This window comes from Aphelocoma coerulescens (genome assembly GCF_041296385.1).
Source record: "Aphelocoma coerulescens isolate FSJ_1873_10779 chromosome W unlocalized genomic scaffold, UR_Acoe_1.0 ChrW_unloc_scaf_1, whole genome shotgun sequence".
Lineage (NCBI taxonomy): Eukaryota > Metazoa > Chordata > Aves > Passeriformes > Corvidae > Aphelocoma > Aphelocoma coerulescens.
Window position 1 is genome coordinate 8,935,346 of NW_027184080.1, and position 27,339 is coordinate 8,962,684.

Below are 27,339 nucleotides of genomic sequence, written 5' to 3' on the forward strand. Positions count from 1 at the left end.
CTATGTTAATCCCTGCTTGCCGGGTGGTGATAGAATTGTTGAACAGCTCAGTGATTAATGGCGGCTCTGAAATTTTAACTGCGCCATGGGCTCCCTCGCAGTCGCCCCCTCCGGCCGCTTGTGATATTGCACCTGAAAGGGGGGGTGATGAAGAAAAGAGGGGGGAGCCCTCGGAAGTGACGTATGGTGCTGGAGGGCGGGAGGCCCCGGAAATTACATCTCAGGAAATGACATCTTCCTAAGTGATGAAAGCAAAGATGGATGCCCCCATGACAGCTCAGAGGGTTGCCGGTAGCACAGCAGATGTGCAAACTCAGGATGAGTGTTTACCATCAGTGGATGAATCTAATTTAAGCCTTCAAGATATGAATAGGCTCTCCTCTGCCGATAAGCAGAGAGAAATAAATCTAAGGGAAAAACCTGTTTTAACAAATTGGAATGTTATACATCAGGAGGTATCTAAAGAGGATGATCTTGTCCCAGCTTGTAAATCGTTGTTAGCATTGCCGGTGAGATATGAGAGAAGAGGAGCAAACCCGAGATGGAGGAAGCTTGTGACAGTGTCGTAACAGAGATTAAAAGGGCTGGACTTGAGATTTCTACGTCAAAAATACAAGAAACTCCACCGTGGAAATATTTGGGATGGAAAATGACAGAACAGTCAATAAGGCCACAGAAAATACAGCTTCGAATTAAAGTTCATACTTTACAAGATTTACAGCAGCTTTTGGGAGAGATAAATTGGATTAGAGTTACTTTAGGGATTACCAATGATGAACTTGCTCCAGTTTTTGATTTGTTAAAGGGAGATTAGGACATTACATCCCCAAGAACCCTCACACCTGAAGCTCTTAAGGCACTTTACAGAGTAACAGAGGCTTTTCAGAAAAGACAAGCACATCATTGTGTAGATTCACAACCATTCTTCCTTGCAGTACTGGGGGAAAAAATGCAATTGTATGGTCTTATATTTCAATGGGATGCTTCTGCCAAAGATCCCTTATTGATAATAGAATGGGGTTTTTTGCCTTACAGATCTCCAAAAACAGTCTTCACAACGATGGAAATGTTAGCACAGATTATAATTAGAGGCAGGTCAAGGTTGTTAACTATGGCAGGCAAAGAGTTTGCGATAATTTATTTGCCTCTGAAAAAGCAATATTTTGATTGGGCATTACTAAACTCAGAAGAACTTCAGATTGCATTATTGAATTATCCAGGTACCTGTTGTATTCATTTCCCTAGTCATAAACTATTTCAGGCAAAATTAAGCTTTAGAGAAAGACCACTGTTAAGTGAAGTGCCTTTGGATGCTGTGACAATTTTTAGTGATGGATCAGGAAAAACACATGGCTCGGTGGTAATGTGGCAAGACCGAGAAACTAAAACATGGAAACAGAATATTCAAATAGTAGAGGGTTCAACCCAGGTAGTAGAACTTGCAGCAGTAGTTAGAGCATTTCAGCTTTTCCCAGAGCCTTTTAATTTGATTACAGATTCTGCTTATGTTGCTAATATAGTTAAGAGAATAGAAGGATCAGTTTTGAAGGATGTTAGCAATAATGCTCTGTGTCGTCATCTTAAATGTCTTTATACACTTGTGCAAAATAGAACTAATCAATATTTTGTCTCCCATATTAGGGCTCATTCTTCACTCCCAGGGTTCCTGGGGGAGGGCAACTCCAGGGCTGATAAGTTAACAGTTGCCATAGTGAACACCTTGCCAAATATTTTTGAACAAGCGAAGTTGAGTCATGCCTTTTTTCATCAGAACGCACAAGCTCTTATGAGAATGTTTCGTCTTTCCAGAGATCAGGCTAGAACAATTGTAAATACCTGCCCAGATTGCCAACTGGTGCAGCCTCCTGTCTCCATGGGAGCAGTAAACCCTCGAGGGCTGCAGTTTGCAATTGTGGCAAACAGATATCACTAAATATCCGTCCTTTGGAAAATATAAAAATATCCATCTGTCAGTGGATACATTTTCCAATGCAGTTTTTGCATCTGTACACACAGGAGAGACAGCAAATCATGTGTGTCAGCATTTTTTGCAAGCTTTCGCTTCCTTGGGGGTACCTCAAGAAATAAAAACAGATAATGGTCCTGCTTATACAGCCCAGAAAGTAGCCACATTTTTGATGAATTGGGGTGTTCGCCATACTTTCGGCATTCCTTATTCGCCCACGAGTCAGGCAATTGTAGAAAGGACACATCATTCCTTGAAACGTATTTTAGATCAGCAAAAGGGAGATCTAGCACAAGCAACACCACAGATGCGATTAAGTAAAGCTTTGTATGTTTATAACTTTTTGAATAGTTCTTCTGCAGAGCCCGATCCTCCAATATTTAGGCATTTCTCTAATAGCACACATGCAAAATTAAGAGAAAATCCTTTGGTTCTGATTAGAAATCCAGAAACAGGACAAATAGAAGGTCCATTCCCATCAATAACCTGGGGCAAAGGGTTTGCTTGTGTTTCTACAGGTACGGGACCTAGGTGGCTTCCTGCGAAGAATGTGAAACCATATCACGCGCAGAAAGAAGCTGACAACTCTACGAGTAGAGAAGAGAGTACTCAGATGTGAACTTCGCAGAGACTACAGCCCATACCTGCAATCTTTTGTTTTATTGTTAAAGCTGTAAATTTTAGGTTTTAGGTCAATGTAAGAGTGCATAAGCAAATGTGTTGCGAAGATCTTTTGGCAAATAATCCTCATCATTAGATGAAGTGAAAGTAAAATTGGGAAATACAAAAATATTCTTACAAATTCGTTTAGAGATTGAGATTTGAGAAGGAGTCTTTTGCCAAGAGAACTTTCAAGAAACATGAAATTTAATCAAATGTTGTTTTTTGCTTTGTTTGTCTTGTTTACTTTCGATGGAGTAGGTTTGCCGGTCGATCAACCTAAGACCAATGTTTGGGTGACTTTAGCTAATGCTTCAGGGTTGGATACTCTATGTCTGTCTACCACAACTCCAGAAAATCCATTTTCAACTTGTCTAGTCAATGTTCCAACAGAGAATTGGCCAATCCCAGAGAAAATTGACAGGGCCTTACGAGATACCTTTGCAGGATCAGAAGTTTGGGAACACTATACTCCAGTAAATACATGGGAATGGTGGACTCCCTATCTTCCTAAAACCTCTGATAAACCTGAAGAATTGGAAATCCTTGGTTCTGTAAAAGTGAAATTCTGTGTTGAGTTCCATTCTACAAACATTCATCAGTGATTGATTAGAGATGTTTCTCCGTATCACCCTGTCTATAAGAACCACTCCTTTTGGTGTAATAATACTTTTGTAGTTTCATCTGCACCTAGCTCTATTCCTCTGCAATTACCAAGAGGAATGTTTTTTGTATGTGGAGACAGAGCATGGCCAGCTATCCCTTCAAACATTAAGGGTGGTCCTTGTACTTTGGGAGAGCTTACATTATTTACTCCTAATATGAAGACAATTGCCAACGTGAGACACAGACAAAAAAGATCTACTCCGCATCAATATGGACCAGATTGCAAAGATGATTTTACCCCATGGGGCTATGGAAAAAGGCTTGCAACATCTCTTCTTATGCCACCAGTTGCCTCAGTAGTTGCGTTAAAGCAGTTGGATCGGTTGGGATGTTGGCTGAGTAAACAATCTAATGCTACATCCCTTGCATTAAGTGCCCTTTTAGCAGATGTCAAAAATGTGAGGCATGCCACTTTGCAAAATAGAGCAGCCATTGATTTTCTTTTGCTAGCCCATGGACATGGATGCAAAGACTTTGAGGGGATGTGCTGTATGAATCTGCCTGACCACTCAGAGTCTATTTACAAGAGCATACAACAACTTAAAGAGGGTATGTCGAAAATAAGAATCGATGATGGAACTTGGCTGGATAATTTGTTTAGTGGATGGGGTTTAGCATCTTGGGTAAAGAAATGTCTTACAACAGGCCTATACATTTTGGCAGTCATAGTAATAGTTCTCATAATGGTGCCTTGTCTGTTTCAATGTGTACAGCGAATGATTGATAAATCCATCAAAGGAGTTTTTTTGGTGCAGAAAGGAGGGGGAGATGTGGGAGACAGAGGAGTAGAAACTCCTGCAATTAAAGGAGGCTTTGATTTACAACCCTGGAAGAGACTAGGTCTGGCTTAATTGACAGAGATTTGTGGACTTTAAGCAAAAGGATTACAAACTTGTGTTCCTATCATTACAAGTAAAATTGTACACTGGGTGTTTTGGTGAAGGGTTTTAAAATATAATAGTGTGATTTTATATAGTTTAAGAATGTAGATGGCATAAGAGAGACATCTGTGTGTATGTGACATGAGAAGTTATTGGTCAAGACATAGCTGCATTGCAGTGAGAAGTGCCACAGGTGATGTCATAAATCTAAAACAAAGTGTTGTTCTAAGTATCTATTGGATTAGAAAGTTATAAATTACGATGTAACCCTAAATCTTGTGACTAGTCGCCATTACTCAGAGGTGTTGTAAAATCTCACGCCTTGGCTGATGCGTTTGTTATTTTAAACAATAAATTCGTGTAATTGCATAGTCCCATCCCTGAAAGTTATTTTCCTCCAACACGTGAAAGCGCGAGAAACGGGCAAGAAACTATGCTCAAATCCTAACCATCAGACTACACAGTCTCTTCTTCAGAAATGTTCAGGATTTTTCTCAACCATGCAGGCCATTAAAATAACCTACTCCATCAAAAGCTTTTTTCCTTCTGCCACAAAAAATCCCACATTTTCTTTTAAACTGAGTATTTATTGTGATAAAAATATCCTTCCCTGTTATGTCTAGTCAAGAGTAGCGCTAATTTGAAGTTGGTAAGTGTAAGTTTTAAACAAGACTTTTGTTTAAACCTTATACATCTCAATTTTTATTCCCCTTAAAAAAAATAGCTTATTAAAGATCTTCCTTACTCTGTAATTCAATTAGTTTGAACAAAGCAAAATAAGCTAGTTTCAAGTTGTTATTTTGCTATCCAAAATTTGTAGGTTAATACAAGAGAAAAGACTATTTGAATCCTAACACAAGCTTTATGAAGTTTTTGAAAATGGAAACATTTCTACTGATCTCAGATTGATGCAAAAGTGTGACACCTACTTGAACTAAAGATTATTTATTTCCCTTCCTTTCTCTCCGCTTAAATGCACAGCCACAACAAAAGACTAAGCTTCAATCTTCACAACCAACTTTTTAACACATGGAAAGGAAAATGCATGTGCCACCACCACCCCCCACTCCCACATTTCAATGTAGAAGAGGGTTTACAGACATATGATAATTTACAAACAAGGTTAAATTTGGATATGGCAATTCTCTCAAGCTCTTTACTTCTCTAAAATTTATTTTCAGAGACTCACACCTCCACTAATAAGAAAGGGAGTTGAATCTTCAAAGGTTTTCCCTCCCACTGGTTCAACGGACATTAAAAAGTTCTGAACAATTCAGCTAGAGCCTCTTTCTTCAACTGTGCTACTGCAGAGCAAGTAAAATCTCCAGTTTTAGTTTCCGTGTCCCCACCATCTGTCAGAGACTGAAATATTATAGTTTATGACTTAAACATTTTCATGAAGGACTTATAGCAAAACTGTATTACAAAAGCTGCAGAGAAGACCACCACACCCTGAATAGGCCTTCTGACTGGGGCCCTGGACTGCAAGCTAATGAAGAAAGTAACAACTCAGGGCTGGGGAAAAAAGATACATACACAGAGCACACACTTACCACCTTCGGAGTGGAGACCAAAGCCCCAGGGCTATCAGCTGCCAGACCCTCACACCAAAGGGTGGGGGAAGAGAGGCTTTGGGTGTGTTGGAAAAACCTCTGGTCAGAGGCACAGTTAACACCCATCCTCTGCTGTGCAGAGAAGCCCAGCTGAGGGGCCCTTCACCAGGGGAAAAGCTTATCCACAGCAGAGGGGGTGTCACGGCCCATCAAGGCCCCCCCCCCCCCCCCCCCCCGAGGAGGCCCCAGATCCTGCACCTGAGCACTGCAGATGATGCAACAGATTCATAGTATTGCAAGGGACAGTATCAAACTGGCCCCCTGCAAGGGAGGCATGTGGACATTCCCACCTGGCCCAAAGCATATATTAATCTACTGGATTCTATACTTTTCAGTGTGGTACAGCGTGGCCGCGGCAGTGGAGGACCCTCACCACCAAGACCAGATGGAGGGGAGCAATGAGATGTCGTTGGGACCCCTGGAAAGGTGATATGCTTCCACCTAACCCCTGTCACTCTCTCCCTGTGTCCCCCCCCCCCATTTCTTTCTCTATTTTTTTTCTTTTATTTTTTTCTCTTTCTCTTTGCCTCTTTTACTATTAAATAAAATATATTAATTTTTTGGCACCAACATCTAACCTCATTTGGTTTTAATCACATTTTTTGGGTATATTTTGAACCTTCAAAGTTCTTTCCGTTTTATACACAGAGACTTAGTTTTCTTTGTTCTTCTGGATTTAAATTGGATCGCAACACCATCCAATATAGAACATTTGTTTCTTTAGTTTACCTTCTTGTCTCAAAATAAAAAAAGTATGATATCTAAGGCTTCCTGCAGAACAGTGATGATTGGACAAAGTCCTCTGTCAAATCTGAACACTTCCAAAAGTCTTATGACATGCCAGGGTGTGAGAAGTGTATTGAATTAAACTCTAACAGTCAAGTTTTTAACCATAAAAAGCCAACACATCCTCTAACACAGACACAGCCCTAAAACCTAGCTTTACAGTGACTTAGCAAATACAAACAAAAACACGTAAGAAAAATCCACCTTAATTTCTAGTTAGGACCCAAGTTCCTTAAGTGAGGATGAATCAACTAAAGTGCACTTATTACCTTTGTTTTATATAAGGATCTAGAATGTTGGCAGACTTGGTGGGACACTGGTGTTCTAAAAATCCCAACCACTTGCTCCTTATCATATGGTACCCTTAACATATATAGATATGGTTCAAAAGCAATAGGGTTTACAACACTTCTGTGAATCAAATATTATTGTTACAAAAATAAAGACATTTTTTAGGAAATGTTTTAAAGAGCTAAAATTAATGAGAGAGCTTAGAACACCTTGACCATTACTTTTATCCAAAGAAGTTTTTGCTTCTTCCACTGTACCAAAAATATAAATTTTTAAAAAAAGCTAACTATTTTGTAACACAGAATAACTTCATATTTGAAGGTAAACTACAACCAGGTTCCTTCTGCTTGAAATCCTACACTTGCATTACCATTTAGCAGGAAGCTGGATAAACACTAATCTCTTGTCCTCTGCAAGGATCGAAGACCAAAAGCTGAAGCATTAGTGCACTAACATCACCATCCAGTTCAGCATATATTATGTAACAAAATCACCAGGACTGCTTTTGCACTTTGGAGTCTTCACAAGGATCTAAAGAAAAAGCAGTTAAAAAAGGTGATAGTTTTAAAATATCCTCAGCATATAAAGCAGAAAAACAATTCTATATTATTTCAGCTGTTTCCCAGACTATTTTTACCCAAAATACAAAAGATGATGATTGTGGAAGAGTTCATAGCACCACATAGGGCATTACCATCAGCCACTGTGTAATACTACTGCACAAAACGCCACAGTAACAAAAAAAAGAAACAAAAAAAAAAACCACAAAAAACCCAAACAAAAAGAATACAATGTCGCATTCAAGTTTATTTATAATAAAGTCTGCAAATAATTCTCCTTGCAAGACAGAATATACTCCTAGTATGTTGGAGTCACTGAGCCAACAGCTGAGCCAGCTGCTGGGCCAGAGAGCCACAAAATAGCAAAAGCTTGCTGGTGGAAAAACTCAGATATTTGAGACACCACTCTCACCTTTGCGTGAGTAAAGGAAAAGCCTCTCCCACAACTCCTTGTGGATGAAATGTAACCTTACACACCCCCCAGACCCTGGTTAAAGAAAACTACCTCTCCCAGCAGCCTGTGCGGTTGCATACCTGACCTGGTCCCCCACTCCACCCCTTTCCTCTGTTCATTGGTTCCCTTCCCTGGTCCCGCCTTTGTATCGCCCCTGTGCCCTCAGATTACTGGCTATAGAACACTATGTAAAGCTGCTCAAAAAGCATGCTCGTCCTCTCTCGCACCTGGTTACCTCTGCAGAGGATGAAATAAACCTCGTCTGTGGAACACGCCATACGGAGGGCCCGCCTCGGCTCCTTATCTCTGGTAATATTGAGCTATCTGGCATAAGTGTGTGTGTGTGTGTATCACCAGCGCATAACATCTGCGCCAGGCTGAAAGGAGAAGCCTGCTAGCGTGAACGAATGCACTCGAGCGGTCTTGCACTCAAGACGCTTTGGGGAACACAGCGGTGACCTCCCTAATTGCCCTAACACCCCATACATCTATACTAGTACTAAAGAATAAAGAACTAAGAGCAAATTCCTTAGAAATTACAGATGAAGTATCACTATCAAACTGTTTTACTCACACATTTTAAACAGAAAAATCTCACTAGAATAGATAAAAAAAAAGCTTGAAGTACATTAGCTTGTGAAGTACTAACAAAGTAGATATCTACACAATTTCCTTATATAATTTTACAGATTTTGTTTCTATTAAGCAAGTATAAACTGAAAAGCTTCCACCAGCAGTTTTTTCACAGAAGAGCAGCCTACACCATTCAATATAATTTCTCAAGAAAGGTACTCACTTTAGAATTCTACCAGAATAAACGCATCAGTAAAAGAGTCAAGCTGCTGACAGTTATTCCAGTACAAAAACTATGTTTACATCAAGGTTTAAAGTATAATCTTTCCAGGGCAAGGACCTTATCTTTATAGTTGTCTGCAAACCACTTAACACACTCTGAACGGTCCTAAAGAAGGACCAGCATGCTAGGCATTTTCTCCTCAATGGTCCTCACCCAAGCATGAATTTTGCTTAGGGTACAAGGGCACATGCCTGAATCTGTGTCAAATACATACACATACAAATAAGAACAACTGCACTTCCCAAATGCAAAACTCAGTGAAAAGAAAAAAAAGAACTATCCTACCAGCAACCAGAAAAATGTAAAGAAAGTTAATTTAATAAAGATAAAAAGCAAACTCTTCGAAACATACAGAAGAGAAAGGAGCCCAGATAAAATGTCACCCAAAATAGTAAGTGGAGAGAATGCAATTCCTTGATTTCAGTGAGAACCTCTTGTTGAGAGATAAAAGTGCCACATAGCACTGGAAGTTAATAGCTTGTAAAAGACAGATATCACTTTTTCTATGATTTAAAAAGCAAGTACTTGTATTACTATGTTTATGGCCATATAATAGACAAAATCTAATAAAATGGCCACTCACACCTGAATTTTTCCCATTTACCAAGTGTTTTCAAGCAAAACACTGACGCAACTAAAAGAGAATGAGGAAGGTAATTCTGTTAGTTTGGTTGCTTTACGTGTGGCTCAGTTCATTCAGCCAAGCCCAGCCATACCAAGACTCCATCTAGAAGAGCCCCAAGCAATTATAGAAACACTCCTATTTATGTTCTACAGTTTTCATGTTTTCAAAACAGCAAAACTGAAATGTATGTTAAAATAACAAAACAGCAAAAACATTCAAAGAAAGCAAAATACTGAAGCTAGGTCAACTTTTAGATATTGACAAAACCACACACAGAACAGAAGTACTTCAGTGAGCTTAAGAATTTAAAATACTTATTTAGGTGCAAGTCTTTCATTTATGGTCAAAATAGCAAGTTACAAGGAAGAAAAAAAAAACACCACCACTGTAGTAATCTTTAGGCAGTTTCACATGCTTTAAATTACTTTTCTACAAGGTCTTAACATAAGCCATCTTATCAAACATTTTTGCAGTGCCCATAGATTAAACAATTTTTTTCATTAACTCACTATTCTTAGTATTTCAGTACTGCAGAAGCTCTGAAAAATTTTGGAAAAGGTTGCAACTAAAGGTAAATGTGTCACCTTTACCAGACACTCAGTTTACAGTCTACCCAATATTTTAATTAATTAAAACTTTATGAATAATCAAGGTGGGGTAAGGGGGAGAGAACTTAGTAAAATTACCTCTGATTTCTGAATTAAGTTGTTCTGTCCATCTTAATTGTCTTCAAAGCAGTAGTAATTCAGCTGAAAGCAAACCTACAAAAAACATTGTAAATATATTCATTCCAATATCTAAACTATATCTATATTCAGAAACATTTAACCACTACAAGGGAAGGGGACAGCAATACATCTAACAATAACATGCAAAATTGGTTAGTTCACCACTATATTTTGTTTTGAATCCTTCCAAAAGGATTTTGGGGGGGTTGTTATGGTATATTTTCAAACTAATCAATCAGAGTCAATAATTTCCATTACAGAATAGGAAATTTCTCTGAACCCAACCTTAAAATATCAACACATGTAAAAGCCAGTTTGCATAGGCAGCAAATTAATTTTTGTAATAAAATATGGCTTCTATACATGACAAAGAACATTGGAAGGAAATGAATTTTTAAAAGAGCTACATTATCAGTACCTTCATGCTGAAAAAATATCTAATGCAAATGGAAAGACTGAGACACACAAGCTATACAGCAGACTTGTTCAATAAGTATGAAAGTTCATTGTTATGATTAAAGTATTAATATGAAGCTACCTACTGATTCAGTCTAGATGTACATATTTTTAATCTCCATGAAAAAACACTCATACTTACAAATTTCTTTTTGCAGCAATACATGTATTCTGCAAAGTTTTAAAAATACTCCATTAATTGTTAAAATGGCAAGTAAAGGTTAGATTCTGCAAGCTCATTTCAATGTCCTCCAAAAAAAAGAAAAACCAATATCCTCTAGGCAGTAATATTACTGGTTTAACTGTACTCTTGAATAAACATTTTATCAGTAGAAAATTTATATATGAACACTACAATACTTACCTAACACAAGAAGGCTGCACGAGGTATTAGTACTGTGCGACTTATATTTTTCCAGTTTGTTTTTGAGATAATATCCAGAGTTCTCATCAATACTACATTCATAGCTGTTTGACATAGATTTGACCTCATAGAAATCAGCTACCCATCCTTCCTGCTTACAGATTCTGCAAGACTATTTCCAAAATTCGCCAAGTCTCTGCCTTAAGAGGCTTTTTTTTTCCTCTGACAGTTTCTTCGTTTGTCTATTCCATGCACACTTCACTATAAGAAGCATCAGCTACAGGTGAAACAAATACACTTTTTACACCACAGCCTGTGAAACCAAAAATCCAAATTTCACATCTGAACTGAGGAACATTTCCTAGCTTCAGGTAACAGAGGCATTTATAAACAACAGCTATCTGGATACCACCATATTGCTTAATGGCAACAACATTTTTCAATAAAAATATTAAATAAAATATAAAATAAAAAATTATAAGCAAATGTATATCAGCCACTTGATTTAGAAAGTAGGTCTCATTGCAAAAGGAGAGTAGGCTATATCAAAAAATCTAAAAAAATAAGTGTAAAAATATCTGCCATGAAACTTTTCAGCAACATCTACACAGTGACTTAGGCTGCATTTAACCTGGAGTAAATTAACAGAACAGGTTATGGCTATGACTCAGAACGTGCGTAGAAGAAAAAAGTAACTAAATGCAAAGAAGCACTTTATTTTGGCAGGCAAAGTATTCAGAACTTAATAAATTTAGCTGTGTATCTATGCCACGTGGACAAAAGTGTCCAAGGGTGAGGTGCTCTGCACTGCTAGAAAGAAAAAGCTCATGACTTGCAATTCACTTCTCGGATGCCTAATGATTGTTTCAGAAACCTTTTCAGGAGGAAGCACTTAAGACAAATAATCCCAGATTAGTGTCCGATATTTCTCCCCTTTTACAAGAAACAACTGGTGCAGGACAGCTTCCCCCTTTTTTCCTCCCTACCAGCAAAAGGCTCCAAATATCCAGGACTCTGTAATGCAAATCGACGAGGGGAAAAAGAACAAGAACAATCAGCTTTCCCACTGGAAATCTGAATTGGTATTAGACAAGAACATATAGCTGAATCTTAAAAGCAAACACATACGCAATCAGAGAGCCAAACCCGAGTACAGAAGCCTCAGTTAAATATTCACTCACATCCTGAAGAAAGCAGCAGGCATATTTATCAGAAAACGCAGCGTATCAGCAAAAACGTTTTCCTGTCTCTAATTTCCGAGAATAATAAACAACCGTAAAGAAGCATTTCTCATTTTATTGGAAAAGATAATAGATCTGACGAAGGCACCTGGGGAGAAAGGCGCTGATCTGGGCCAGGGACACCGAGCTTAAGCACAAAACGAGCCCAGAGGAGAGGCAGAAGCCGCCTGGGGAAGCCTCACCGCTCCGGGGCTGGCTGCCTGTGAAGTGCGCGGGCAGACCCCCAGCTCCCCGGCCCCAATCGGGACTTTTGGTGTGGAGCAGCGGCTGCTCCCGAGAAGGGCTCCGACAACCCGCGCTGGGCGCTCGCCCTGACTTCCAGGGGAGCCGCGGCCCACATTTAGGCACTCGCCACTCCCACGCAACAACAGCAGCAGCCACCAACGCTACGCCGGAGGCAGATCCCCTTGACTGCCTTGCTACGGGGAAAAGAATGAGATGACCACCCCCCGCCTCCGGTCCCGGCGCCCCAGGCCCAGCACCGCCAGGCCACGCCTAACGGAGTCTGCCCCCTTCCACCACCCTAGAGCCGTGGGAGCCCCGGACGCGAGAATCGCCCACGCGTGAGCGCATGCACACCTCCTCCCCGCCCCCCCGGCCCCCCACACGCCACACCGCTCGCCTCAATCCCAAAATGGTGCCGCTCCGAGTCACAATCCTCGTAAAATTGGCCGCATGACCCCTTGAGCGTTCGGGGAGGAGTTTTCCGGCCGCCACCAAGGGTGCGATCCCGCCCTTCTGGCGGGAGCCCCCCAGCCGTAACGTCACGGGAACAATACTGAACGTTCCGCGCGGGGCGGCGGGGAAATCCCTGGCGCCGCCGCTGTAATGAGCTGTGCCGTGGCACAGCTCTACAGTGTCACTCTTACTGACACCAGCAGCTGGTCGGGAGAGTGGCCTGGGGAGAAGACGGGCACTGCGGCCTGGATTGAGCACTGTAATGTCGAAACCGAGATGCGGGTCATACAAACCAGCCTGGGACCGCTGGAAGGTCCATGCGCGACATACGGTCAGGTGCCGGCCCCCCTGCGGACCTGCGACTGCGGGCATGGAACGGCCGATGAGTGCGACCCTGGTCCCACCGCCCTCGAGGGAACCTGGTCGGTGGCAGGGAGAGCACTGCTGCCCCCATGAGTGAGGCGTATGGGCCGTGGGGTTACAGTGTGCCTGCAGCTGCAGGCAGAGAGAGCAGACTGAAGGTCTTCTGCACCTCACAGACGCTGAGCAGATCTCGCAAATGCAACAGAATGGCACCAGCAGGGCCTGAAGCGAGTAAGAGTCTATAACCACCGTTTAAACAAAAAAAAAAATAGAATCTTTAATGAATTACTAGAAATAGCTTCAACTTACAAACTTGACGAGTAGAAATACGTTTAAGGTATGTGCTGTAATTTAACATGTGCTTTCTTGAAAGAAACATGAAGGATTTTTGCAGCTTGGGAACTAAATGTCTGAATTAAGATTTTGCAATTTTGAAATCTTTTTGCAATTTTTAAATTTTGGCGTCCATCTGTCAGACAAGGGGAAGAGCATCTCCTGTCATATGCTTGCCAAGCTGCTGCCAGTACCAGCAAGAGATGCCCAGAGCCTGGAGAGGGATCACAGGTCAGCAGGAGAGCACGTGAAGGACAATAACAAAGAATTCCAGGCCCTCCAGCCAGTAAGCCACCATCATTAGGGGCCAAACTTTAACGCCTCTATGCAAACACACACAGAAAGAGGAGTTGGAGATGTGCAAATGGCTGCAGGGCTATGACCTTATTGGCATCACAGAAACATGGTAGGGTGACTCTATGAGTGGAGTGGTGAAGTGGAAGGATACAGGCTCTCTAGGAAAGACAGACAGGGAAAACGAGGAGGCAGTGTTACCCTCTGTGTCAATGACCACCTAGAGTGCAAAGTGCTCCGCCTGGAGATGGATGAGGAGCTGACTGAGAGCTTATGGGTAAGGATTAAAGGGAGGGCAAGGGCAGTATAGGAACCCAGAGTGCCGAGACTATTTCTCTGCCTGTTTTTAAGGGTTCTTACCCCCCTGAACAACACTGTTTTAGCCTCCAACCTTGGAAAAAATTACCAACAGTCAGACAACAACTAGAAAATACAGTGGTGTGAATTAGGTGATAGACTATTATGTAAGATTGTCACAGGGTAAAAAATTTAGAGGTTTTGGGCTTCTCTTTGTAGTAAATAGATAAGAGTAAAAAATATCAAAATGGAGGATTGTTGTTCTCTAAACCTTCTTCTCCTTCTTCTACTACTCCATGTTCTGCAGTAAAAGAAGTTTGGAATGATTGGATAGAGAATTCTGCAGTTCCTGGCCATGTTACAGAATAATTGTTAGGAAAGTGAAAATAGTATTGCAGTGGTTTGGTCCAAAATACTCATTACTGCTTATCTTCTGTGAGATAAGAATTAGGAGAAATGCAAAGCAGGCACCAAATTTGAAAGAATATAAAGAAGTTTATTAACAGACCTAAAAGAAGGGGGAAAAAAATTATACCATACCTTCAGAACTCTCCTCCTCCCCCGCCTTCCTCCCTTCTCCCACTGACAATGTAAAAAGACAACCCTTAAGATGTTCAGTCTGTTTACCACTTCCATAATAACCTTGTTCAGTCCATTTAGAAAGAGAAGTCTCTTTTTGCTCGTGCTATGAAAACAGTATCACAACGAGACAGCCGCCCACTTCCAAATATTGTTCAGTCCATTTAGGAAGAGGAGTCTCTCTGCTCGCATGTGATTCCCTTCCCCCGACTTGCAGCTTTTCCCGCAACTGCTTTCGAGGGTCCACTCTTGAAGTTTTTTGGGGTACAATTTTAAGGTTGAGCCGTTCAGAAACAAAAACAGAGGCCCTTCTCCTTCCTTGGGAGCACAGGGTCTTCCTCATCTTTATGATAAAAACGAAATGGCCAATCAAAATTTATAAAGAAATGACATTTATTATGCGACCGAAATATCGGTTTCAAAAGCCATGATCGAGAAAAGCAGCTCCGAGCCCAGGGTCGGAGCTGGGTGAACATGCATAGATCTGATCTCTATCGCACCAGACATCCCAAGTTCACAACTGCTGCTTTGGCTGGTCCCTTCTTATACAGTTTTTGGGTGAAGTCCGAATTAATTCTTTTCTTCTCGTATTCATGAAGTTTTCTTGTCCCGGAGTTGGGCTGCACAAAGCCTTTCCTGGGTCTGATGAATCGTCCATCCTGGGTGATGAGTGGGTCATTTCTGCTGATGGATGGGCCATCTCTGGTTCCTGGAACAGTTATTTTTAGTTCCCGGAATGTTCGATTCCTTATCAGATGAGATGTAGATACCAGAAGGTGGTGATCAAATCATCATAGTGCAAATGTCCCGGTGATAAGATCCAACCCCACCTAGGTCGAATCCTCACTTATTGTGAGAGAACTTCTTTTGGTGTTGTGAAATTTTTCTCTCAGCCAAGCCGGGGGGGGGGGTGGGTTTTGAAACTTTGTCTCTACATGGTCTGATTACATTCTAGTTTTATATATAATAGCACGGATTACATACTTTATTTATAACAATTCCCCCCCTTTTTATGTGGAAACATTAATTCGTGCTACCTTTTGTTACAAAAAAAATAGAAACACTATCATCAAATACTTACTACAAATATAAAGGTATGAATATTCAAACAAAAGAATTCCTTTTAGTCGTCATAGCTATTTAGTTTCTCTTGTAACTCTAGCTTTTCCTCTTTTATCTGCTTTTCAAACTTTATCAGAACCTCGGCAGCTTTACTAGTTGCTTCTTCTTTCAATTCCATGATTTTAGAGATTTTATTGTTTTTGCCTAATCCTCTAGTAGCTAGTCCCGGGTCCATGGGCATCGCAGCTATTTGCATACCTTGTACTACTGAGTGTATTAATCTAATAAAACATGGTATCATGCAGGGTATGAATATCACCCCGGCTGCTGACCAAAGTATGAAAATTGCTGCTTTCTTCCACCATGTACTATCAAATAATTGTTCTCACCAAGATGCTTGTAAGATGGAATTCCATTTTTGGACTGGAACATGTGCCACCTTTTTGATTACAGCTGCGAGGTCCCTGATGGTCTCTCCAATATTCTTTTAAGTCTTCTAAGGATTGGTAAGGGTTAGCTCCAGATTGCTTGTACCAGCAAAAGGTTGACTTGACTATTCCAATCACAATTTGCTTTTCTTTCTTGACTCCAATATTCTGCAGGGGTTCTGGTTGCCAGATTTTACTTTTATTATTTGAATATATATATATATATTGCTAGGGTGGATATACACGGGGTGTATCCCACAACCTCAGTATATTCACTTCCTTCCCTGCTGATGCAAATTATTCCTATTACTAGTTGGTTTAGAATCCAACCTTCAGTCTCTGTGTAGTCCTTGAGAACTGATTTTTATCTCTTTTTTGAAGTTGTTCTGGAGCTAAGCCTTCACCCTTCCAAGGCCATTTTTCTGCTGATTTCAGCCCCCCCACATATCCAACAGTTGGATAAACCTAACTCAGTAGCGACTTCTTGCATTAAGTGTTAGGGGCTGGCCATTCCCAATCATTATACTGCTTTTCTAGTAGGTTGTATTGTTTGCTTAATGCCAATAGTCTCTCTTGTTTTATTCTCTTTTTTCTTATTTCTGATTCTTGTCTCTTGAGCTCTAATGCTACCTGTTTCATAGTGCTTTCTGGGTCCATGCCATCTTTGTTCTTAGAAAAGCAAAAGGTGTTAGCATATTGCAAGCATGCCCTGTCATCATTTTCTTCAAGGTGGTCTAGTAAAACAGGTTCATTGCTCAGGGTCAGTTTACCTTGATATTTTAAATTTTGCCCCACCTAGTAGGTTTTTTTCCATTTATAATACACATGCTTAATGCAGAGGTATCATAGCACAGATTGTTAACCTGAAAGTAGGCCACAAAAATGGGTTTCATTTTTCTTCTTATCCCAACAGTTTGATTACATTGGTTGCAAGTTGGAATAGGTTTTTGTGTGGTTTCCCTTTTAGATTTATTAAGGCGGTGTCTACTTTTAATCGGAGGTGCCCTTGACTGCCCATGCTTAGAGCTTGCAACTTGGGGGTAGCACAAAATTTCCCCATTTGTTTTACATATTTGGAATTGAGTGCCGTTTATATGACAGGTCTTGCCTTTCTTTCTGATTTCATAGACCTCTGGGACTTGATATGTACCCTGTTCCTTTAAGAGGCTTGGCAGACACAGCTTACACCTCTCGGTGAGGTTTTCCCCCTGTCTTGGGGTGACGTTATGATATGTATCCCATATCGCTGCCTATGCCCAGAAATTAATTTTGTGCCTTTCTATGCCTCTAAACTGAGCCTGAGAGGGAGAAGAAAAAACTGAGCAAAACTTTCTCAAAGCAGTTTGCAGCTTGTTCAAGGTCACATAAAGATAGGAGGTTTTTTTTTTTTTCCCTTCCCAGCCGCGGCAGGGGAGCGAGGAAGCACCCGGCTTGCTGTGTTCCAGTCAGCTTTTGGCCAGTTGATTCAGTTTCTGGTTCTCCGGAGAGAGACTGAGAGTTGGACTTTGCTTTTTCCCTTCTCTAGAATTCCGGATTTTTTCTCCCTTTGCTACTGGACTGCTTTTCAACCTCAGAGCACATCGGGAGGACTTTTCGTCGGGCACAGAGGGCCTGGCCCTGGGCCAAGCCCCAGCGCCGAGGAGACCAAAGGGAGGACTCTAACGCTTTCCCAGGTTTTTTTCCTCCACAGCAAAAGATTTTACCATTTAACCTCATTTTCCTTTCCCGTGTGTTTGTTAAATAAATTGTTTTATCTTCTTCACTTTCCTTCGAGGAAAATTTATTTTTTTTTTCCCGAACCTGGTGGGGGAGGGGTGGTTGTGCCTTCTCTCAGAGTATATATTTCTAAATTTGGCCAAACCGGTACAAATTTAGTGGCGCCCAACTGTGTGGCTCGAAGGAAAGTGAAAACCTGTGCTAATTACATTTTGGTTTGAATTTACTTATTCTGTGCTGGAGTAAAATAGTCATCATGTTGGTTGAGTTCATAACATTTCTCTGGCTTGATATATTCATGTATTTCTGGTCTGTAGGCTTGTTTAAGGTACTAGTGCCTTTCTGGTCCCTAGGCTTATTTGCCTATCCACAACTTGGTCCGATCTTATCCTTGATAAGGAATTTTTGCAGAGCAGGGACACGAATTCGGATTTCTATTTTGCTGTGCTCGGTGATAATGATTTATAAGAAGTTGACAGAGGTACAGGCATCGGTTCAAAGTGTGTATGATAAATGGTTTCTCCCTCCTAACCCCAGCCCTAGCTTCAGTAGCCTGTTTTGGGAATTTATTAGTAACTGCACCCAGATTGTTAGAGGAGGAGGAGATGGGGTTTCCCTTCCCTTTAAATTTGATAGGTTTTCTTTTGAGAGTGTTCAGTTTCCCCTGGATATTAAAGAGACCACCCTCCTGGTATTTAACCTGGTAATCTTCCTCTATATGATTCACAACTTCTCTAGAATGAGAGCTCAGATTTCCCGGGTGACTGCCGAGACACCTGACCCAGAGGTGGAACATCCTGAGTGGTGTGGGGAATGGGAGGATATAGGCCAAATCCTGAAGAAATTCTCTGACCCAATGGTTTGCAATTTTTCCCCTGAACAAGTTCAGAAACCAGCTGAGGTGGCGAAATATCTGAAAGAGAAATACAATGACAATTCCAATGAGAACAAGCTCCTTGCAATATGTTGGGTCTTGGCATATGCCTATCGCACACTGCAGCCGGTAAGGGTAGAGAGGCAGGAAGATCAATCAGCAAAGCCTGCAGATATCCCAGTCACTCAGGCTGCAGATAAACCAGACAGCAAGCCCAAGCCAGATGGAGAGTCTAAGCCACTGACAGTGGCTCCTGTTACAAGGAAAAAGCACATAACCAAAACTGATCGCCCAGTGAAAGATGAGGATAATGGAGGGGAAGGAACCTCAAAAGATGCAGGGGAAGGGACCTCAAAACCACCAACTGACTCAGGCACAGAAACCATTACTGAGTCCATGTCCATAAAGGACCTTCACAGCCTAAGAAAGGATTACACCCGACGGTCCGATGAATCCATAATAAGTTGGATGGTCCGTATTTGGGATGCGGCAGGTGATGATGTGATGCTGGACGGTGCTGAAGCGAGGCATTTGGGATCCCTGTCACATGATCCAGTGATCGACCAAGCGATGAAAAGGGGGACTGACTCTACCAGTGTCTGGAGACGAGTTTTGACAGGCGTGATTGAAAGATATATGTGTGGAGATGATCTCTACATGCAGCAAACCCCGTGGAAGACCATAGAACAAGGGATCCAACGCCTGAGAGAACTAGGGGTGGTAGAGGTTGTCTTCGCAAATGACCCAGGATTGAGGAGTCCAGACCGGGCCAGAGTTATTCCATACATGTGGCGAAAACTCATACAACTTGGGCCACCAGAATACGCTTCTGCTTTAGCAATAATGAAACCAGACTACGGTGCAAATGAGACTGTGAAGGATATGGCAGTGAAGCTCCGAGCATATGCAGACTCTGTGCATGGCCCAACACATGCAAGGATCGCAGCTGTGGAAACACATGTGAAGAGAATGGAAGATAAGATGGAGAAGAGTCTCCAGGAGATTAAAGAGTGCCTTCTCCGCGGACGTTCCCCAGAGAGAAGGCACATCCCACGAAGTGAGCTGTGGGATTTCCTGTGTGACAGTGGGGAAAACATGAGGAAGTGGGGTGGACAACCCAATTCTGCTCTGGCAGCACGAGTGCGTGAATTGAAGGAGCGCAAGTCTCAGAAAGGAGGACCTACCAAAAAGGAAGTAGCACCAGTTGCCTGTAGCCAAACTGCCGGAAATGATGGAAAAGAGGATGACATGTCCAATTCCCATGAAGGAACCTCTAAGATACAGGCCCAGGGAAAGAAAGATAACCAGGCATAGAGGGGCCCTGCCTCTAGCCAGGTAGAGGTCAGGGAAAACCGTGTTTTTTGGACTGTGTGGATTCGTTGGCCTGGTACATCAGAACCACAAAAATATGATGCCTTGGTTGACACTGGTGCACAGTGTACAATAATTCCATCGCAGCATGTGGGGGTAGAATCTGTTTCTATTTCTGGTGTAACGGGTGGATCACAAAATTTGACCTTGGTGGAAGCTGAGGTGAGCCTGACTAGAACTGAGTGGAAGAAGCATCTCATTGTGACTGGCCCAGAGGCCCCGTGCATTTTAGGCATAGACTTCCTCCGGAACGGGTATTTTAGAGACCCAAAGGGACTCAAGTGGGCTTTTGGAATAGCTGCTGTGGAGACAGAGGGCAGTAAGCAATTGAACACTTTGCCTGGGCTATCAGAAAACCCGTCTGCAGTCGGCCTTCTGAAGGTGGAAGAACAAAGAGTACCAATTGCTACCTCGACAGTGCATCGCCGACAGTACCGGACAACTCGAGATGCTGTGATTCCCATCCACAAGATGATTCGTGAGCTGGAGAGCCAAGGGGTGGTCAGCAAGACCCACTCACCCTTCAACAGCCCCATTTGGCCTGTGCGCAAATCTGAAGGAGAATGGAGATTGACTGTGGACTATCGTGGCTTGAATGAAGTGACTCCACCACTGAGCGCTGCTGTGCCGGACATGTTGGAGCTCCAGTATGAGCTGGAGTCCAAAGCAGCAAAGTGGTACGCCACTATTGACATTGCTAATGCATTTTTCTCCATCCCCCTGGCAGCAGAGTGCAGGCCTCAGTTTGCTTTCACCTGGAGAGGTGTGCAGTACACCTGGAACCGACTGCCCCAGGGGTGGAAGCACAGTCCCACCATCTGCCATGGACTAATCCAGACTGCACTAGAAAAGGGTGAGGCTCCAGAACATCTGCAGTACATTGATGACATCATTGTGTGGGGGAACACTGCAGCAGAAGTGTTTGAGAAAGGAGAGAAAGTTATCCGGATTCTCCTGGAAGCTGGTTTCGCCATCAAGAAGAGTAAAGTCAAGGGACCTGCCCGAGAGATCCAGTTCCTGGGAGTGAAGTGGCAAGATGGACGACGTCAGATTCCCACTGAGGTCATCAATAAGATCACTGCAATGTCTCCACCAACCAACAAGAAGGAAACACAAGCTTTCCTAGGTGCCATAGGCTTTTGGAGGATGCACATTCCTGAGTACAGCCAGATTGTGAGCCCTCTCTACCTGGTTACCCGCAAGAAGAACGATTTCCATTGGGGCCCCGAACAGCAACAAGCTTTCACCCAAATCAAGCAGGAAATCGCTCATGCGGTAGCCCTTGGCCCAGTTAGGACAGGACCCGAAGTGAAGAACGTGCTCTACTCTGCAGCTGGGAGCCATGGCCTGTCCTGGAGCCTCTGGCAGAAGGTGTCTGGTGAGACTCGTGGTCGACCACTGGGGTTTTGGAGCCGAAGCTACAGAGGGTCTGAAGCTAACTACACTCCCACAGAGAAGGAAATCCTGGCAGCCTATGAAGGAATCAAAGACGCCTCAGAGGTAATTGGAACTGAGGCACAACTCCTCTTGGCACCCCGACTACCAGTGCTGGGGTGGATGTTCAAAGCAGAGGTTCCCTCTACCCACCACGCCACCAATGCCACATGGAGCAAATGGATTGCTCTCATCACACAGCGCGCCTGTATTGGAAAACTGAATCGCCCTGGGATTTTGGAAATAATCACAAATTGGCCTGAAGGTGAAAACTTTGGTCTCGCTGATGAAGAAGAACAAGTGACACGTGCTGAAGAAGCTCCACCGTACAACCAACTGCCATCAGAAGACACACGCTACGCTCTTTTCACCGACGGTTCTTGTCGCATCGTAGGGATGAAACGAAAGTGGAAAGCAGCCGTATGGAGTCCCACACGACGGGTTGCAGAAGCTACTGAGGGAGAAGGTGGATCAAGCCAACTCGCTGAACTCAAAGCTGTTCAACTAGCCCTGGACATTGCTGAAAGAGAGAAGTGGCCAAAGCTCTACCTCTACACTGATTCATGGATGGTAGCCAATGCTCTGTGGGGATGGTTAGAGAAGTGGGAAAAAGCTAATTGGCAGCGTAGGGGAAAACCAATCTGGGCTGCTGAAGAGTGGAAAAACATCACTGCCCGAGTGAGAAAGCTGGTTGTGAAAGTCCGCCATGTAGATGCCCATGTCCCCAAGAGTAGGGCTAATGAAGAACACCAAAACAACAAGCAGGTAGATCAGGCTGCAAAGATAGAAGTGTCACAGGTAGACTTGGACTGGAAACACAAGGGAGAGTTGTTCCTAGCTCGATGGGCCCATGATGCCTCAGGCCATCAGGGCAGAGATGCCACCTATAAGTGGGCACGAGATCGAGGGGTGGATCTGACCATGGACAGTATCTCCCAGGTGATCCATGACTGTGAGACATGTGCTGCGATCAAGCAAGCCAAGCGGGTGAAGCCCCTGTGGTATGGTGGGCGGTGGTCCAAATACAAGTATGGGGAGGCCTGGCAGGTTGATTACATCACACTGCCTCAAACCCGCCAAGGCAAGCGCCATGTGCTCACAATGGTAGAAGCCACCACAGGATGGTTGGAGACCTACCCCGTGCCTCACGCTACTGCCCGGAACACCATCCTGGGCCTTGAAAAGCAAGTCCTTTGGAGGCATGGTACCCCTGAGAGAATTGAATCTGATAATGGGACTCATTTTAAGAACAGCCTTATTAACACCTGGGCTAGAGAACATGGCATTGAGTGGGTGTACCACATCCCTTACCATGCACCAGCTGCAGGCAAAGTGGAACGGTGTAATGGATTGTTGAAAACCACTTTGAAGGCACTAGGTGGGGGAACTTTCAAAAATTGGGAACAGCATCTAGCAAAGGCCACCTGGTTAGTTAACACCCGAGGTTCCACCAATAGAGCTGGTCCAGCCCAATCTGAATCCCTGCATACAACAGATGGAGATAAGGTCCCAGTAGTGCATGTCAGAGGTCTGTTAGGAAAGACTGTGTGGGTAAAATCTGCCTCGAGTACAGACAAACCCACCCGTGGGGTTGTCTTCGCCCAGGGACCTGGTTGCACATGGTGGGTAATGCAGAAAGATGGAACAACACGTTGTGTACCACAGGGAGATCTGATTGTAGTGTGAAATGCTTGTATACCCCTGCTTGCTGATTGTCACTGTCACTGTTCGTATATAGCTGTGCACATATATATATATATGTATATATATATGTATTAATGTGTGTGTAGAATTAGAATATCTCATTTTGGGCATTGAGCCAACAATATGGGATAAGGGGTGGAATGTCTTGGGGTGACGTTATGATATGTATCCCATATCGCTGCCTATGCCCAGAAATTAATTTTGTGCCTTTCTATGCCTCTAAACTGAGCCTGAGAGGGAGAAGAAAAAACTGAGCAAAACTTTCTCAAAGCAGTTTGCAGCTTGTTCAAGGTCACATAAAGATAGGAGGTTTTTTTTTTTTTTCCCTTCCCAGCCGCGGCAGGGGAGCGAGGAAGCACCCGGCTTGCTGTGTTCCAGTCAGCTTTTGGCCAGTTGATTCAGTTTCTGGTTCTCCGGAGAGAGACTGAGAGTTGGACTTTGCTTTTTCCCTTCTCTAGAATTCCGGATTTTTTCTCCCTTTGCTACTGGACTGCTTTTCAACCTCAGAGCACATCGGGAGGACTTTTCGTCGGGCACAGAGGGCCTGGCCCTGGGCCAAGCCCCAGCGCCGAGGAGACCAAAGGGAGGACTCTAACGCTTTCCCAGGTTTTTTTCCTCCACAGCAAAAGATTTTACCATTTAACCTCATTTTCCTTTCCCGTGTGTTTGTTAAATAAATTGTTTTATCTTCTTCACTTTCCTTCGAGGAAAATTTATTTTTTTTTTCCCGAACCTGGTGGGGGAGGGGTGGTTGTGCCTTCTCTCAGAGTATATATTTCTAAATTTGGCCAAACCGGTACACCCCTCAGTGTAGGACCAGCTATCCGGCTGCAGGTTAGCTGTCTGGCATATGGCTAGGCTCAGAACCATCAGGAATCCCCACAGATGCATTCCTCTGCCTGTGCCTACGCCCACTGGGTTGCTACCAGCGGCGAGGTGAACGATCTTCTCGGCAGCAGGAATATTGTCCTGGGATCCTGTGGCCAGATCGAGCTGCATACTGCCTTTTGTACACGCCCCACCTAGAGAGTTTAACTGTGTCAGTCCCGCAGGGTACTTTATTTAAAACCTGTGACACTCAACAGTCAGAATTTGTGCTAAAGAGTCCAATTTTCTCCTTACTTCGTTTTTGTATAGGTGATACTACTTTAAAGAATCATATTATACTCAAATTTGTAGCAAGCTGTAAAACACGGCTAGTCAAGTTTAGTTCTTCTTCTAAACACTTTGTACACAAGTCTCTGGGTCTATAGCCCCTTTGGCAATGAGTAACCCGAACCTCGTGACAACATTCACACTCAAAAGAGACAAACAGGTAACATGGACAAGCAATTATGATACAACTTATCTGGTCCCTCCCGGGCATTTGCTGGGCCGGCGCAGTTTTAACTTTAAGTCCCCTGGGGAAGAAGTGATCCTCCACTCAGGTGTCTCTTCTTGAAGTTCTGTTTTCTTCACTCGAGAAGCGTGCGTCCAGCCTCTCTCTGCTGTCTGAATTGCTGCGTCAGTCCATGCCTTCTCAATCTCTGTAGATTTCTGTTAATTTCTAATAGGTATGGTTGTATTTGTCCATCCTCTGTCCCAGGGTGTCCTACTGGCATCCTGTATAACATTTCGAAAGGTGACAGCCCTGTCTCTGAATGCGGCATAGTTTGGATATTTAACAAGGCTAAGGGGAGACATTTTACCCATGACATTTTTGTTTCCAGCATTAATTTAAATAATTGAGCTTTTAGTGTCTGATTCATTATTTTTCAACTTGACTCGAACTCTGGGGGTGCTAAGGAGTGTGATACTCCCATTGAATTCTCAGAGCTTTAGCCAATTGCTTAATAATTTTTGAGGTAAAATGTGTCCCATCATCTGAGTCTATACAATCTATCATGCCATATCGGGGTATAATTTCTTCTAATAATATTTTTTATAAGGTTTGGGCTGTACCTCTAGGGGTTGGAAAAGCCTCTACTCAATGTGTTAATTTATCTACTAAACTAGCAGATTTTTATACTTCCCCACTTTAGTCAACTCTGTAAAATTTATTTGAATTTTCTTAAAAGGCCGGGGGGCTGCAGGGCAACTTCCCAACACTGCTCGTTGAGATTTAGCCCGGTTTACTTTTTGGCATGTCATGCATCCTTGTACCTCCTGCTTGGTTAACGCATAAATTCTTACATCTAAAAAAAATTTTTTTTTTTTTTTTTTTTTACTATATTCCTTTGACAGTAGCTCCCTCCCATCTGGTAACCTCCACTTACCTTCTTCTTGTTTTGCTCTTACTTTTAGGAAGTTTTCAATCTCCTTTTTGGGGGGTTGTGGGGGGTATTCTTTGGGTTCTCCTTGCTCGACCTCTGGGGTACTTACCTTTAATAATGCTGCGGTTTTTTTGCTTCTTTATCAGCTCCTCGGGTCTGGAAATGCATTCCTGTATGCACTATTGAAATTGCCTCTGGCTCCCTGACAGCTTCCAGGATGTTTCATTATTTCCCTATGGATTAATCCTCTCCTTCTGGTGTTAATTAACCCTCTTTCTTCCCAAATTTTCCCAAAAGTGTGTACCACACCAAATGCATACTTGGGAGTCTGTAAAAATAGTTCCCCCCCCCCCTTTTTTTTTTTTCGTTAGTCAATGTCCCAGGCATTCTACCTCGGGTTCAGTGAACTGGGGTTTTGATTTGGAGACTTTTAACCCCTTGTCTCCTAAGAAATTTAACAACCTTATAGTTGCTTTTCTCACATCTCTTTCTGCTGGTCCAGCTACCAGCAAGCTATTCACGCACTGAGGCAGCCTGGCTCCCCGAACAAAACCGGCTGAGCAATTGCTCAAGAGCTCGACCAAACAAGCTCGGTGAGTCCACAAACCCCTGAGGCAAGGAGGCTCACCAGAGCCACCGCCCCCAGCGGGTTCCTGGATCCCCCCACCGAAAAGTGAAACAATCCCAGCTTTCCTCTGCCAGAGGACAAGTCCAAAAGGCACCTCTCAAGTCTACCACGCTACACCAGGTATCTGAGGGGGAGATGCCACCCAGCAAAGTGCACGGATTAGGGAACCGTGGGGAACAGCGCCCCAGCTATTACTTGCTTTAGTCCCTTTCTCCCTTCTATGGGGAGAGGATATTGTTTAACCCTTAATCAGATCTTCTGGTCTTTTAATCTCTATACGAATAGGTGTCATTTCTATTCTGCTTGCCTCCCCTTTGGTATATCAGACTTTCGGATTCACCTTGTCTTTATCTTCTATGGTTAGTCTGTATAAGCTCACTACAAGCTGTGACTCCTGAAAGATCAAGTTTACCTCCAAGGCCACAATCTCTTCCTAACAAATTGTAGTCTGCCTCTTCAATCAACAAAACATTCCCTAGGCATGTCTGTTGGGGTTTTTAGTTTAGTCCTAGTTTTTTTTTCTGTTAAAGGAATTTTTTCCCATAGCATGTTGCTAGGAGATAAATGGCCATACTTGAGAGGAGATAGCCATACTTAAGAAAGACAAAAGGGCCCGGCCAGGCTTTTGTTCTCACCTGGCGGGCAGTTCCGTTCGCTCTCAGCGTCTGGAGGGAGAAGGTGCAGAGAGAGGAGCTGCTGGTTCCCGTTTTCGGCGTCTTTCCTTTCTGCTGGAAACACCACCGGGGATCCCAAAGCTGCTTTCCCTGCCCTGCTGGAGCGTGGGCTGCGGCCGCCCCACCCCGCTGCTGCTTCGAGCCTTCGCTGCATTGTAGCTGTGCTTACCCTGCCTGCCTGGAGCCCCGGGGGGTTCCCCTTTTGGATACATCTCGTCTGCCACCCGGGATTTGTGTTTGTACCTGCCGCTCCAGCCTACCAGTCCAGCCTGCTGTTTCCGAGAACCCGGGACCAGCTGCCCACCGGTTTCTGAAGCTCCTTTGTTCCATCCTTCCCCGGGATCCCAGGGCATCAGAGCAGCCGCGTGTTTCCCGAGCTCGCTCCGGAGCGCCCCCTGCAGCCGCGGGGGAACCATCGCACCTGCCCTGCTCACCGGGAGCCGCCAGCGATCCCTGCCGGCTGCGAGCAGAACTGCACCCGAGGGGAAATAGCCTGACAGCCGAG

General features: G+C 43.4%; 1 protein-coding gene and 1 long non-coding RNA gene across 14 annotated transcripts in view; one reads left to right on the forward strand and one right to left on the reverse strand.

Annotated features, from left to right (window-relative positions):
* The window catches only part of LOC138102701 (vasculin-like), a 147,369-nt gene extending 134,005 nt beyond the window's left edge, over positions 1–13,364 (reverse strand). For 2 of the 13 annotated variants that reach the window (XM_069000441.1, XM_069000445.1), the window contains exons 1-2: positions 10,685–12,737; positions 10,045–10,119 (exon numbers count right to left, since the gene is read on the reverse strand). Coding sequence is in view for 1 of the 13 variants with exons in the window: in XM_069000457.1 (XP_068856558.1) it covers positions 7,234–7,236 (3 nt within the window). In the remaining 12 variants the exon portion in view is untranslated. The other 11 variants (XM_069000457.1, XM_069000449.1, XM_069000448.1 and 8 more) reach the window with 11 other exon arrangements.
* LOC138102703 (uncharacterized) lies at positions 13,364–17,943 on the forward strand. The gene is made up of 2 exons (XR_011147482.1): positions 13,364–13,525; positions 17,583–17,943. It is a non-coding gene; the product is annotated as an uncharacterized lncRNA (long non-coding RNA).
* The last annotated feature ends 9,396 nt before the right edge of the window (positions 17,944–27,339 follow it).